Below are 12,917 nucleotides of genomic sequence, written 5' to 3'. Positions count from 1 at the left end.
ACAGAAAATATATAATATATATAAATCAACAGGACATACATCATTTTATTTATTTATTATATTATTTATGTATTATTTATTTATTTATTTATTTATATTTATTTATTTTTAAGTCCTCATACCCAGTCCTCCATTTACGACTGGGAAAAGTTCGCTGGCCATAACACAGCAGCAGTAGAAGCGGTCTCTATAAAAATTGTTTCATTTAAGGTGTATTGTACGCTTTGTAATTCTCATTGTTTGAATACTACATTTTCAAAAAATTTCATGTATACACCGAGAATTCAGTTTGGTCATGGCAATTTGGTTTAAAGTCCTGGAAAAGTCCTGGAAATCCATTGGTCAACATGTGTAAGAACCCTGACTGTGGGTAGTTCAGGGGGCCTGGGACATTTCCGCCTTAACAGCAATAGATTAGCTGGCTTTGCCTCCATCAAGGTAAAAGGGACGGCGTAGCGCTTCTCCTTCCTCCTCAAATCACAGTGGTCTCCTTTAACCCGCTTTCCCCGTGGGTGTCATGACATTTTCAAGTGACTATTTCATTCCCTGACCATTCTCTGAATATAATCTTCAATGTGCTGTTTTCTGCTCTAGGTTTGTCCACAACGTGCACACCATTTACGACAAGACGTGGCAGTGCGAGCAGTTCCCTGCCTCAAAACAGAAAGCCAAGCTGCAGTCTTTCTTCAACTGTGCTGCTGCACTGTTAACCTCCCTTCTTCAGAGCCTGGCATTAAACTCAATGAGCGACTACACGCAGTTATTGTCCCAAGACCCGGTAGGAGAACGCTTAAAAGCGTGACATAATAATATATTTCAAAAGAGCCGAACATCTTAGACTCGAGGAAATTATCATATATTTTAAATACATGTTTAGATTTTGACCTACAGTACATAACCAGGTGGACACTAACAGTTACATTCTTTCTCTCTTTTTTTGGGGGGGTTGTTCTCCTCCATCTTAGCAGTCAGAGCGAGCCCATGAGCACCCGGGCTTTGTGCTGCATCTGATCCTGGAGGACAGAGAGATCACGTTTGAGCCCAAACTCAAATTGTACGAGGAGGCCCTCCTTCAGGTGTATGAGCTGATGCTCAGGTCTGTCAGCATGGTACCTCGCGTGGAAACTAAAATGTTCCTGGAATGGGTAAGCGGGAAAAGCGTGTTTGTGTGTAGGAGTATGCACACCTAGTTGGCAGTTTATTAGGTACCCCTAGCTCAAATTAACACCGTCTAACACAACAGTCCTGCATACATCCTACCTTCATCAAGGTTATAATTCACTTGTTGCGTTGCATCAACTTTAGGATCATTTTCGAGAGTTATTATAATGAGGCATTTTTCTTATTTAGCCTCCCCACATTGATATAAATGGGTTATACAGAATAATGGATACACCTGTCAGTATAAACATAATTCAGTTCAACAGCACCACAAACTGTAGCCTCCAAAATGATCATGAAGTTAAACCAACACCTCAAAAACAACAACTCAGTATCACATGTGCCTCTGTAATTCTACATTATCCAAGCGCTGTTTTTCTTTCCGGCAGTCTTGTTGTCCGGATGCCCTATTCTGTATTTCAAAATCGCTCATCACAGCATTGCAATATTTAGTGGTTGTATTATACACCCTTCTCCGTGTCTGTCTAGTCAAGCTCCCAAACCGGAAGCACCCTCAAGCCCATTATCCTGCCCGAGATTCTCCAGGCCCAGCAGGACGAGGTGCGCGGTGTGTTCTGGGCTGAAAGTGTCAAGCCCAAGGAGTACGTCCACGAGTACGATAAATACGCCCCGCTGGTCTCCAGACGGACCGAGCAGGATGTGGAGCAGTTCCTCAGTGAGCAGCACTCCTTTCAGGAATTCATGGCGGAGGTGTTACACTACAAGCAGCTTGCTGACCAGATCCAGTTCACACCATACCAGGTACTTGGTCAGCAAGGTGGAAGTCTCCCGAAATGAATGTGATGGCTGTAAAAGTTGTCCGTTACTTTGATACAATCAGCTGCTGGCGATGTCGAAAGAAACCTAAAATGGAAAATAGAGTAAGAGTATAATTTCAAGTGACAGAAATGAGATTGTGTCACGACTCAAAAAACAGGACCCAAAAGCACGACTCCAATGTTCAGGGCAATCATAAAGATTTATAAATAAACAGAAAATCACAGCTATGCTGGAAAAAGACTTGAACAAAGTACAAAACAAAATAACAACTATGCAGGAAAAGTAAACCAGGACAAAAGACTACAGACAAGAGACAAGACGATCTGACACGAGACACAGGCTTAAAATACATTAGGAAACGGGGAACAGGTGGACACAATCAGGGGTGGAGCAGACAATCACACTAACGAGGAAACACCGGGGCAGGAAATAAAGTTTCTGAAATGAGAGAGGACAGTGACTACAAAATAAAAGCGGACATGGAAAACAGGACTTAAACCTAAAACTTAACACAACCGACGAGACATGACAGATTGCTTATGTTTCTTTACTCTCCAATACCAGAAATAACTATCACTCTGCATGGAACACGATCTACTGAATCCTGATACCTAAACATTTTGAAAAGCTCAAAAGCGACAGTTTTTTTTTTCAATCTCGATGATTTCCGTAAAAGTCATCTCTTGATTGACGTTGACTGTGTGACCGATCAATACTTTGTGCTTCAGGTGGCACGTCTCGGCATGTTTGAGGTTCAGTCCCAGAAGCTCATCCACGCTCTCGTCGAGCGGGTTCGGGAGCTACAGCAGAAACTGGTTACTCGGACGCAGCAGGACTATCAGGAAATCAACAAGAAGTCAGTTGGTTTTCACTCTTCCTCTCCACAACCACGCAGACATTTTAAATGAGAAAAAAGTTGAGCAATACATACACTGAGGGATCAATAAAGTGTCCATTATTATTATTATTATTATTATTATTATTATGATGATTATGATTGTTATTATTGTTACCTTCACATTGAAAATGCGGAAGGTAATGTTTTGATCTCCGTGTATTTATTTATTTATTTGTATGCGTGTTACTCGCATAACTCAAAAAGTATTAAACCGAATGGCATGAAATTTGGTGGGATGATTGGTTATTATCAGGGGACCATTTGATTAGATTTTGGGATCGATCGGGTCAAAGGTCAAGGTCATGAAAAGGTCAACATCTTTTTTTTTACCATAGCCCGGTCAATTTCTATCCAATTGGCATGCAACTAATGCCAAAATGTTCATAATTCAATGTCCAATCTTGTGATATGCGAAGGTATGCGCTCTACCGAGTGCCCGTTCTAGTTGTTATTGTTATTATTATTTCTGTTCGACCACTAAATAAACATTGGGGCGGTCAAAGGGAATGTACAGTAGCTCCCTTATTAGTTGTGGCTGCTGTCTTAGCCCAATGGTGCCCCTTGGCTCCAGGCCATGCCATAATGAGAGATGGTTAGTCTGTGAAACTCTTTTGCATAAGCCACCTCGTTAATGCTCCCCTCCACACACACACACAGGCTCTGTGATGATTTTGAGAAGATTGCAGAGAAGGCGCTGAGCACACCAACTGACACGCATACCCTGATGGAGCTTAAGGTAACTCACCCACATTCTTGTCCCACAAACAAGCACGGTGCAGCGTGTTACAGTATAAACAAATGTCCCTCGCAATGTCGACTTCCCCGACATGGCGGCAGCCGTGAAGGGGAAGTAGTATACCAGTGTGCGTTGTTGCCCTCTCCTCCCATCCAGGACTTCATTAGCAAGGTGGAGAGCACAGAGATGCCTCTGCTGGAGCAACGCTTGGCAGACTCCAACACACAGTTGTGTTTCCTGATGGAGTTCGTCACCTTCTCGCCACTGGACATGGAGCTCAACGCCCAGTCCTTCCAGTGGTTCGAGCGCATGCCATCCATCTTTAAGGAACACCAGCAGATCCTTACCGAAAAGACAGAGCAATATCAGAGTGGCCTTAAGGTCTGTGTTTATCGAAAACCATTGATTTTCTGGCTGGAATGTGGATGTTTTTGCATCAGAACTGTCGGACTACATCGTTAATGTGAACGGAGAGTGTTATTGCTAGAAAACAAAGAGGGCATTTCTGTTTGTGCATTCCAGTTGTGCCGCGACCGCTTTGAGGAAGAGCTGGAGAGCTACAGCGTACAGGTGGAGATGTGTGCCACCTTTGGCGAGCTGACGGATCTCAGCAAGTACTTGAAGAAATCCCAGGCCCTCAATGTTAAACTTGAGTTAGCCATGGAAAAGGTACACAAAGACTTTCAATGCTGAAAAAAAAAAAAATAGTGAAAATGAAAAGCTATGGGGAGTGACAGTGGACCAATATATTGTAAATATAGAAAGAAAGAGTTCAGTTGGACTGGTACCCGAACCATAATAAACCATTTAACATGAAGTGTCAGTACAAGCCACCTTATGCCTGTGTGTAAGATCCAGTCTGCGTTTGTTATGATTCACGAGTATAATCTTTGATTTTACATTTTTACATGCATGTCAAAATGTAATTTGTTGAGTGAATTACTTCAGAAATCAAAGATTATACTCGTGAATCATATTGAGAAATACCCATTCCTTGTACAGTGCAATATTGCATTGTATTCAAAGTTGAATTGCAGTTTCAAATATGTGGTCTGCAGATGGCAGCATTTGCTGTAAAAAAAAAGAAAAGCGCCTGTAAGAGGCTATGTGAGGGGTTTTGTCATCCATACATTGAAACGTATCTACTTATCCTGCTATCTTTTCTTTGTTCCTTCCTTCTTTCTATGCTTCCATCCGCACTTCTCTTTCAACCTTTCTGCCGCTCTGGAAAGATGAATGATTTCAATCTCGAGGAGGAGGCCTACGGCTGGTCTGTGTCCCAGTACCCACAGCGGAAGAAGATCCAGGACAAGCTCACGCCCTTCCTGCGTCTCTATGAGACAGCCACGGATTTCCTAAACCAGTACGAGCAGTGGCTCCATGGACCGCTCTCGGGTGTGAACCCAGACAAGGTACCAGAAATAAAAGGAAATCCCTTTGTTATTACGTTGGACATTATGTAAAAGTTAAAAATACTTTACAATGAAGCGGGAAATCTTTTATCATCTTTACAGCTTCAGTGCTGCTTAAGATACCATAATACCTCCTGAACTGTGTGTGTACTGTGATGTTGCAGGATGTATGTGTCACACTATAAAAGACATCAAATTGTGATTGCCAGCACTAACATGGATCTGAGTAAAAGCTTTGTTTCAAATTCAGTGTTCTCTGAAAGCTTTGACAGCTCTCTGTCTCGGTTTTTCTTTAAACCTTTCCAGCTTTTCAGGTTTCATTCACAACAACTCTACATGATTTAAAAAGCTACCTCTCTTGCACACTATTACAAACATAATGTATGTCGTGTGAATAAGAGTTCACCAACACACTCATTTGATTGACAGCTCTGTTTCTGTCTGCACTGGTGTTGTAAAGCAAGACAACTCTAATAACCTTTATTAAATATCATCTTTCAACAACAACAAGGCAATTCAAAGAACTTTATATGAGACACAGAGGGTTATTAAAACAAGATATAAAAAAACACAGCAATATAAGAAGATGCATATAGGTAGGATTTTCTTTCTTTTAACGGTGATATTAACGCCTCAAATTATTCAGTACAGCCCTTTATTGCTCTAGCATGGATAGTATAAACATGGCATTTGGTACTCGTTCTAGTCTTAGTGGCCATCTTCTGCCCCTCACCTTTCTGTCCACTCTTATTCTCCCGTAAACTACGCTACACAAAACTGCCATAGCACAAACACACAGGTGTTTTCACTTGAGTAATTAGACGCCAGCCCACAGGAGGCAGAGGAGAGGTCTCCTCCTCCTAGAGGCAGAGGAGAGGTCTCCTCCTCCGTGAGGCAGAGGAGAGGTCTCCTCCTCCATACTGTCAGTGTTAACTGCATTACAGCCAAAGCACTTCCCCCATCAACTTCTTACCGAGCTCTTATTACTACAGTTATAACTGTCACGCCGACAGTTATAATTTTGTGATATGACTTGACTTTAAATGTATACTGTAATTGTATAATGTGATGTTTTTTCTATTAATTCAGTTGGCAGTTATCCATTTGTAGTCATTCTGTTTTCTTTTCTGGTGTCTTTGTTACCCCTCCCTTGTAGTTAGAGATAGACGTTGGTAACTACTGGCGCACACTGTACAAGCTGGAGAAAGGCTTCAGTGATGTACCCAAAGCCCTGAGCATAGCCACGGCCATGAAGAGTAAGGTGGAAGACTTCAAGGAGCACATTCCTGTAGTGCAGGTACGTCCCAAACAGAAACATTTAATATCTGTCGAACGCAACTCTTAATTTCAACTAGAAAATGCATCTCCTGCTGAAAATGCGTCGGAATGCTAACATCTGAAAGCTTGAAGCTGAAAAATAAAAACTAAATTGCTGAAAATATTTGAAAATAGCTGAAAATGTCTGAAAATAGCTGAAATATTAAATGAATAACTGAAAATGTCTGGAAATAGCTGAAATATTAAATGAATAACTGAAAATATTTGAAAATAGCTGAAAATGTCTAAAAATAGCTGAAATATTAAACGAATAACTGAAAATGTCTGGAAATAGCTGAAAATGTCTAAAAATAGCTGAAATATTAAATGAATAACTGAAAATGTCTGGAAATAGCTGAAATATTAAATGAATAACTGAAAATGTATGAAATTAGCTGAAATATATTTTTTAAAAAGCTGAAAATAGCTGCCAACAGCTGAAATAGGCGAACATTTTTTTGATAGCTCTTATAGTTATTTAACTATTCCCATTTTAGGTTGATGTGTTTTTCCGCTCCTCCTGGAGTTTTCACTGTGTGTGTGTGGGGGGAAGTCTAGAGCTGTGACGTCATCGCTCGAGGGCACAGCCGTGTACATTATGTCTACTATAAGTATAAAGTTATAAAGTCATTTCTTTACTCCCCCTTCACAGACACTGTGCAACCCAGGCCTGCGCGATCGCCACTGGGACACGATGTCGGAGGTGGTCGGCATCTCCCTGCATCCAGCCGACGACCAGGCCTGCGTGGCTCAGTACCTGTCCATGCAGCTGGAGCAGCACCTGAGCAGCTTTGAGAGCATCAGCGAGGCGGCCAGCAAGGAGTACTCCCTGGAGAAGGCCATGGAAAAAATGTCCACTGAGTGGGGCGACATGGAGTTCAGCCTCCTGGCCTACAGAGAGACGGGCACCTCCATCCTGTCATCGGTGGATGAAGTGCAGATGCTGTTGGACGATCACATCGTCAAGACACAGACCATGAGGGGCTCGCCCTTCATTAAGCCGTTTGAGGTGGAGATACGGTAAGAGACAAGGGGCTGTTCTTGAGAATTATTTTGCATGTTCGAAAAAACAATTCATGTAATACATTTAGTACACATGGTTGGCCTAGTTGAAAGTACAACGCAGGATACTTCAAGTGTTTGATGTTTGTCTATCAACAGCTTTTACTTTGGTCGTAAACTGGTGCTATTGACTAATATTGCCCCGGCATTATGTTTTCACCCTGGCAGTTATACTCTCTTCTATCTTATTGCCGTGTTTGGTGAACCACTCCTGACAGGGCAGGACACACAGACTGAAATATGATATGAGAAGCTATCTGAGGCTAAAGACCTGAATGGTTTGTCTATCTCAGGATTGTTGTGAAGATATTCGTTGTGAAAACTAGAAAAACAACGACTCCAATTGAGCAGACTGTGCAATTCATTCAAGTTTTAATCTACCTCTGAGTTTAGCCAATTATGTCATTTACAGATCCTATGTAATTTGTGAGATTATTGCAATATTATGTTGCTTTCAGGCACAGTTTGGAGTGAAGCATGCCTTTGCCTGGCTACAAGCACTGTTGTCATCATCGCTGGAAAGTCTGCACTACAGTTACCACCAACTCTCTAAAGTTGCATAGCATTTCATTAGAACTGCATGTGGCTATTTGCACTGCATTTAAAGGGGCCAATTATGTGCCAAATGTATGCTAATAACTATATTAATTCAAATATGTGCAAATCGCTCAAGAAGCCATTTGCTTGGCAGCAAAGTTAGGAGTGCATTTCCCCATTTGCAGGGTTTCCTTTTGTCTTATTTTCAATTTAATTCAGTTTATTTGTATAGCCCAATTTCACAAATTACAAATGTGTCTCAGAGTGCTTTACAATCTGTACACATAGACATCTCTGACCTTTGACCTCACATCGGATCTCATAGAGTCCGATGACCCCATGAGACGTGAAGTCAAAAGGACTCCGGGGAGAAAGCAGAGTTAGTAATGTGAACATTATTATTTGTGCAGGTTTACGCTCGAACCAATTGCAAAAGCCATGTAATTGGTAATTTACAGTTGGTAATTCACCACTGAGTGAACTCAGCACAGATAGGATATCTGGCATTAAATGCAAGATAATATAAAGAAACATCCCCGATTCGTAAACCTCCTTCCCCTTTGTGTTGCGATTGTTATTACTTTTCCATTCTGGGCGTCTTGCTCTTCCACAAAAAGTGGAGAATGATTTCGTTTTTTTCCCAGTTGATTGATATTTATTGTACTCATCTTCTCCTGTAGGGAATGGGAGGACACATTGCTGCTCCTCCAAGAGATCCTGGATGAATGGTTGAAGGTGCAGTCCACTTGGCTCTACCTGGAGCCCATATTCAGCTCCCCGGACATCTTGATTCAGATGCCCGAGGAGGGAAACCGTTTCACAACTGTTGACAAATCCTGGAGGGAAACCATGAACCAAGTTTTACTGGTAAGTTGTCTGATTTGGTTGTGACACGATTGTATTATTGCGGCAGGGTGCGGTAATGATTAGGAAGACCATCTTTAATACGAGTGAGTCTTTGCGGAGGGGCATGATCCTGAGCTTGGATCATCTAGAAGGCAGAATACAAAGGGGGATCTTCCACGGCAGATAATGCCAAGATAATAGCGTTGCATCTAATTACAGAATACTGGAGCGCAATCATAACTGTCAGGGGAATGACAGCATATTAAACAGAAATGTCAAACATGGTCTTGAATGGCTTTAGGTTTGTATTAAAATATGTTAGTGGGGCCCATGGATCATTCATTGAATGTATTTTAACTCTAAATCTGTCCTTCTGGTCACATGACATCTATTGTCCTGTCCATCCTGGAGAGGGATCCTCCTCTGTTCTCTCCTGAAGGGTTCTTCCCTTTTTTCCCCCTGAAGGGTTATTTGGGAGTTTTTCCTGATCCGATGTGAGGTCAAAGGTCAGGGATGTCTATGTGTACAGATTGTAAAGCACTCCGAGACAAATTTGTAATTTGTGAAATTGGGCTATACAAATAAACTGAATTGAATTGAATTGAATTTGGAAAAGCTTGACAGATAGGCATCTTCTGGTAACCCATCAAAACTACTATTAGTGGGGAAAAAATCAACCCATACTTTCTGTGTAGCCAGACATCTGCAGGTGAAAGAAAAGTACTGAACTGGCCTTCTCATACTGGCTGACCTTGCTAAATGCAACAGGTAGTAAAATCATTTTAAAAAAGGAAGATATGTAGGATTGTTGCTACATGTATGTGCCTGATTGTATCAACATGTCTCTAACATTATAGAGACGGCTTATCACCCATGAAGAAAATAAAAACCCTTGTTAAATAAACACCAACTATAAGGTCTAAATCTAAATATTTAAGACATCATCCATCTTTTTAACATTTTCTTTGGCAATTAAAAATGAATGGTTTCGACAGTAACGTAAAGGATAGTTTAAATTAACATTATGCAACAATTGTACCTTAAAATAACAGCTTGAAAAAAATTGTGCCGCTACAATGACTTTTAATATGGCGATTTGCGCCTCCGCCATTTCCATCAGGGGTCTGTGGGGAAATAACTCCGCTATGTAGGATTCTGGAGCCGCCCGATCCGGGGCGGATGTACTTCGACCTGCTTTCTGGCAGTGATTACGCAATGTCATATAGTGCCAGTCCACGCTCGCAGCTCCAGTATAAGGGCGAAGCAAGAGAAGTCTCTTGTAATGAATTACACGTTCCAATGTAAATTATGAATATGGAGCTTTTTGGTGTCGTCAACAATATTGTATTCGATCACACGTACTCCACATTCAAACATTTAGAAAACAACGTATATAGGCTGAAAACGCGATCGGTATTTCATCTAAACTAAATGTTGTCATTCTTTTGGTTATGTTAGCATTCATCTCCGATATCACAATGAATAAAACTATGCAGTCATATTTATGTAAAATCTTTGAATATTCTTACCTTATCGGTTGACATCATTTCTTGGTTTCTGACTTCGTCTGGTCATCAATACAAGTGTATGCGAGGCTGCATCTATCGAAACTGGGTATTTACGACACTGACGTAAACGTTAAATACCTCCAAAACTGAAGGGGGCGCTAAAAGGGAAAAACTCCATTATGGGGCTTTAAGGAGCACACAGTGACATTCTTTCCATTAAAAAAAAAACGGCAGCCAATTAAATCTTGGACGAACAAGAAATCGTTCAACCATCAAATTGGTGTATTGACGGTACGGGTTGCTGTTTTTGAATTATTATATACTGGAGAGATAATCAGCTTCTGTAACTGTGCCACTGTGTGGACCAGAATCAACACACAGCTACGGCTTGGATGGCAACTTTGACTATAGGTGAAGCGAAAGACACATCAACACCGACACATTCACAACAGTGAGAGTGGCAGCCGAGGGTGAGGATGAAATATACAGAGGAAAACGGGAGGCTCAGAAGTATGCAGCCGAAGCAGAAAGGAGAAGGGCCGTGCAGAGAGAGAAAGGGAATCAGAAAAGAGATGGAGGGCAAGACAGAAACAACTGAGCGAGGATCGAGAGTGTTGCACCAGCATCCTCAAAGAGTTTCCAAAGGGTAATTGGCGTCCTCAGTGGACCTGAAATGAGACGCATCAATTTCAGACAGTGTCCTCTCGAAATCCCAGCCTGACTGCACCATCAAATAGGAATTATGGATTTTGTCTGGAGGGGGCCGGGCCACACTGAGCCACAAAGAAAATGAGGTCACCAAGGGACCGGCAGCCTACACATGCAGATGCGCACGCGTACTGGCCTGACCACTGACTACGGAGCATGTTTACCTTCGCATTGAAAATGCGGAAGGTAATGTTTTGATCGCCGTGTATTTATTTATTTATTTATATGCGTGTTATTCGCATAAGTAAAAAAGTATTAAAACGAATCGCATGAAATTTGGTGGGATGATTGGTTATTATCCGGTGACCATTTATTCGATTTTGGGATCGATCGGGTCAAAGGTCAAGGTCACGGTCATGAAAAGGTCAAAATCTTCTTGAATCACATGAAATTTGGTGGGATGATTGGTTATTATCCAGGGACCATTTGATTAGATTTTGGGATCAATCGGGTCAAAGGTCAAGGTAAAGGTCATGGAAAGGTCAACATCTTCTTTTTACCATAGCACGGTCAATTTTTATCCAATTGGCAAGCAACTAATGCCAACATGTTCATAATTCAATGCCCAATCGTGTGATATGCGAAGGTATGCGCTCTACCGTGTGCCCATTCTAGTTTACACTTGCTTTTGCACTTATCCAGCTGAGGGAAATACTTTCTTTATTAGCTTTAGTTTATCATTTCAAAGGGACAGTTTGCCCCCAAATCCAAAATACATATTTTTCATCCTTCCTGTGGTGCTATTTATCAGTCGAGAGTGTGTTGGTGTAAGTTGCCTAGTTTTATATAATGGGACTGTTGGCTCTTGGCTTGTGGTGCTCAAAGCGCCGAAAATACATTTGAACAGAAAACTCAGCCTCACAATGTCTCTTTCCAGAAATCATGACCCGGTTCCTCAAGATATTTCACAGACCTTGTTGTGAGTATTTTTGCGGAGGAACTGTTTTTCTTCAACTGTATAGATCAAACATGAAACAAGCCGGGAGCCATACAGGCAGTTATATTAGAGAGAAGACATCGCTACCACCGATATCGCTGAAACGAGGCAACTCACAACGGAACAATCTAGATTGATAAATTGCAAAAACAAGTTTGAGGAAAAATATGGATTGTGGATTTTTGTCCCTTTTAAGGTATGTGAGATTAAATCCGTCAGTACTGCATACTGGGAAATCCTTCTTGTAATTGATGCCAGCGTTAGATAAGATACACTTAAATCTACTGATAAACAGGGTGAAAGATTTTTTTTTTGCAAAGTGAAGGGATGGAGCAAGACAAGGGGAACACATATCATTATGCTTTAGTATGTCCATCACATTTGGCTGAATTCTTTTGTGTAAGAGAGGTGGTTACAATATGTTGCATGACGTATTAACATGAAAAACTAGAATGGGCACTCGGTAGAGCGCATACCTTCGCATATCACAAGATTGGGCATTGAATTATGAACATTTTGGCATTAGTTGCATGCCAATTGGATAAAAAATTAACCGTGCTATGGTAAAAAGAAGATTTTGACCTTTCCATGACCTTGACCTTTGACCCGATTGATCCCAAAATCTAATCAAATGGTCATCGGATAATAACCAATCATCCCACCAAATTTCATGCGATTCAAGAAGATTTTGACCTTTTTCATGACCTTGACCTTTGACCTGATCAATCCCAAAATCTAATCAAATGGTCCCTGGATAATAACCAATCATCCCACCAAATTTCATGCGATTCGGTTTAAGACTTTTTTTGTTATGCGAGAAACACGCATACAAATAAATAAATAAATACACGGCGATCAAAACATTACCTTCCGCATTTTCAATGCGAAGGTAACAAAAAAGCTCAAAGCCAACTCATATTTGAGACACTATTAACACGATCACACAAAGTCATAGTTCTGTGGTGCGGCTCGTCTACCTTGTCTTTGCCGTGTGACTGATCACAGGGTATCTCAC

At 41.2% G+C, this 12,917-nt stretch overlaps 1 protein-coding gene across 1 annotated transcript in view; it reads left to right on the top strand.

The window, feature by feature from the left end:
• dnah7 (dynein, axonemal, heavy chain 7) overlaps positions 1 to 12,917 on the top strand; it is an 84,972-nt gene that overhangs the window by 4,565 nt on the left and 67,490 nt on the right. Inside the window, exons 9-19 of the mRNA XM_056427965.1 lie at positions 595 to 778; positions 966 to 1,145; positions 1,651 to 1,923; positions 2,670 to 2,797; positions 3,497 to 3,575; positions 3,732 to 3,956; positions 4,098 to 4,244; positions 4,808 to 4,987; positions 6,144 to 6,284; positions 6,957 to 7,324; positions 8,584 to 8,770. Coding sequence (XP_056283940.1) covers positions 595 to 778; positions 966 to 1,145; positions 1,651 to 1,923; positions 2,670 to 2,797; positions 3,497 to 3,575; positions 3,732 to 3,956; positions 4,098 to 4,244; positions 4,808 to 4,987; positions 6,144 to 6,284; positions 6,957 to 7,324; positions 8,584 to 8,770 — 2,092 coding nt within the window. The remainder of the gene's footprint in view (positions 1 to 594; positions 779 to 965; positions 1,146 to 1,650; positions 1,924 to 2,669; positions 2,798 to 3,496; positions 3,576 to 3,731; positions 3,957 to 4,097; positions 4,245 to 4,807; positions 4,988 to 6,143; positions 6,285 to 6,956; positions 7,325 to 8,583; positions 8,771 to 12,917) is intronic.

This window comes from Pseudoliparis swirei, chromosome 2 (genome assembly GCF_029220125.1).
Source record: "Pseudoliparis swirei isolate HS2019 ecotype Mariana Trench chromosome 2, NWPU_hadal_v1, whole genome shotgun sequence".
Classification (NCBI taxonomy): domain Eukaryota; kingdom Metazoa; phylum Chordata; class Actinopteri; order Perciformes; family Liparidae; genus Pseudoliparis; species Pseudoliparis swirei.
Note: the sequence above shows the minus strand (reverse complement) of the source record. Positions and strands in the feature narration are given on the sequence as shown.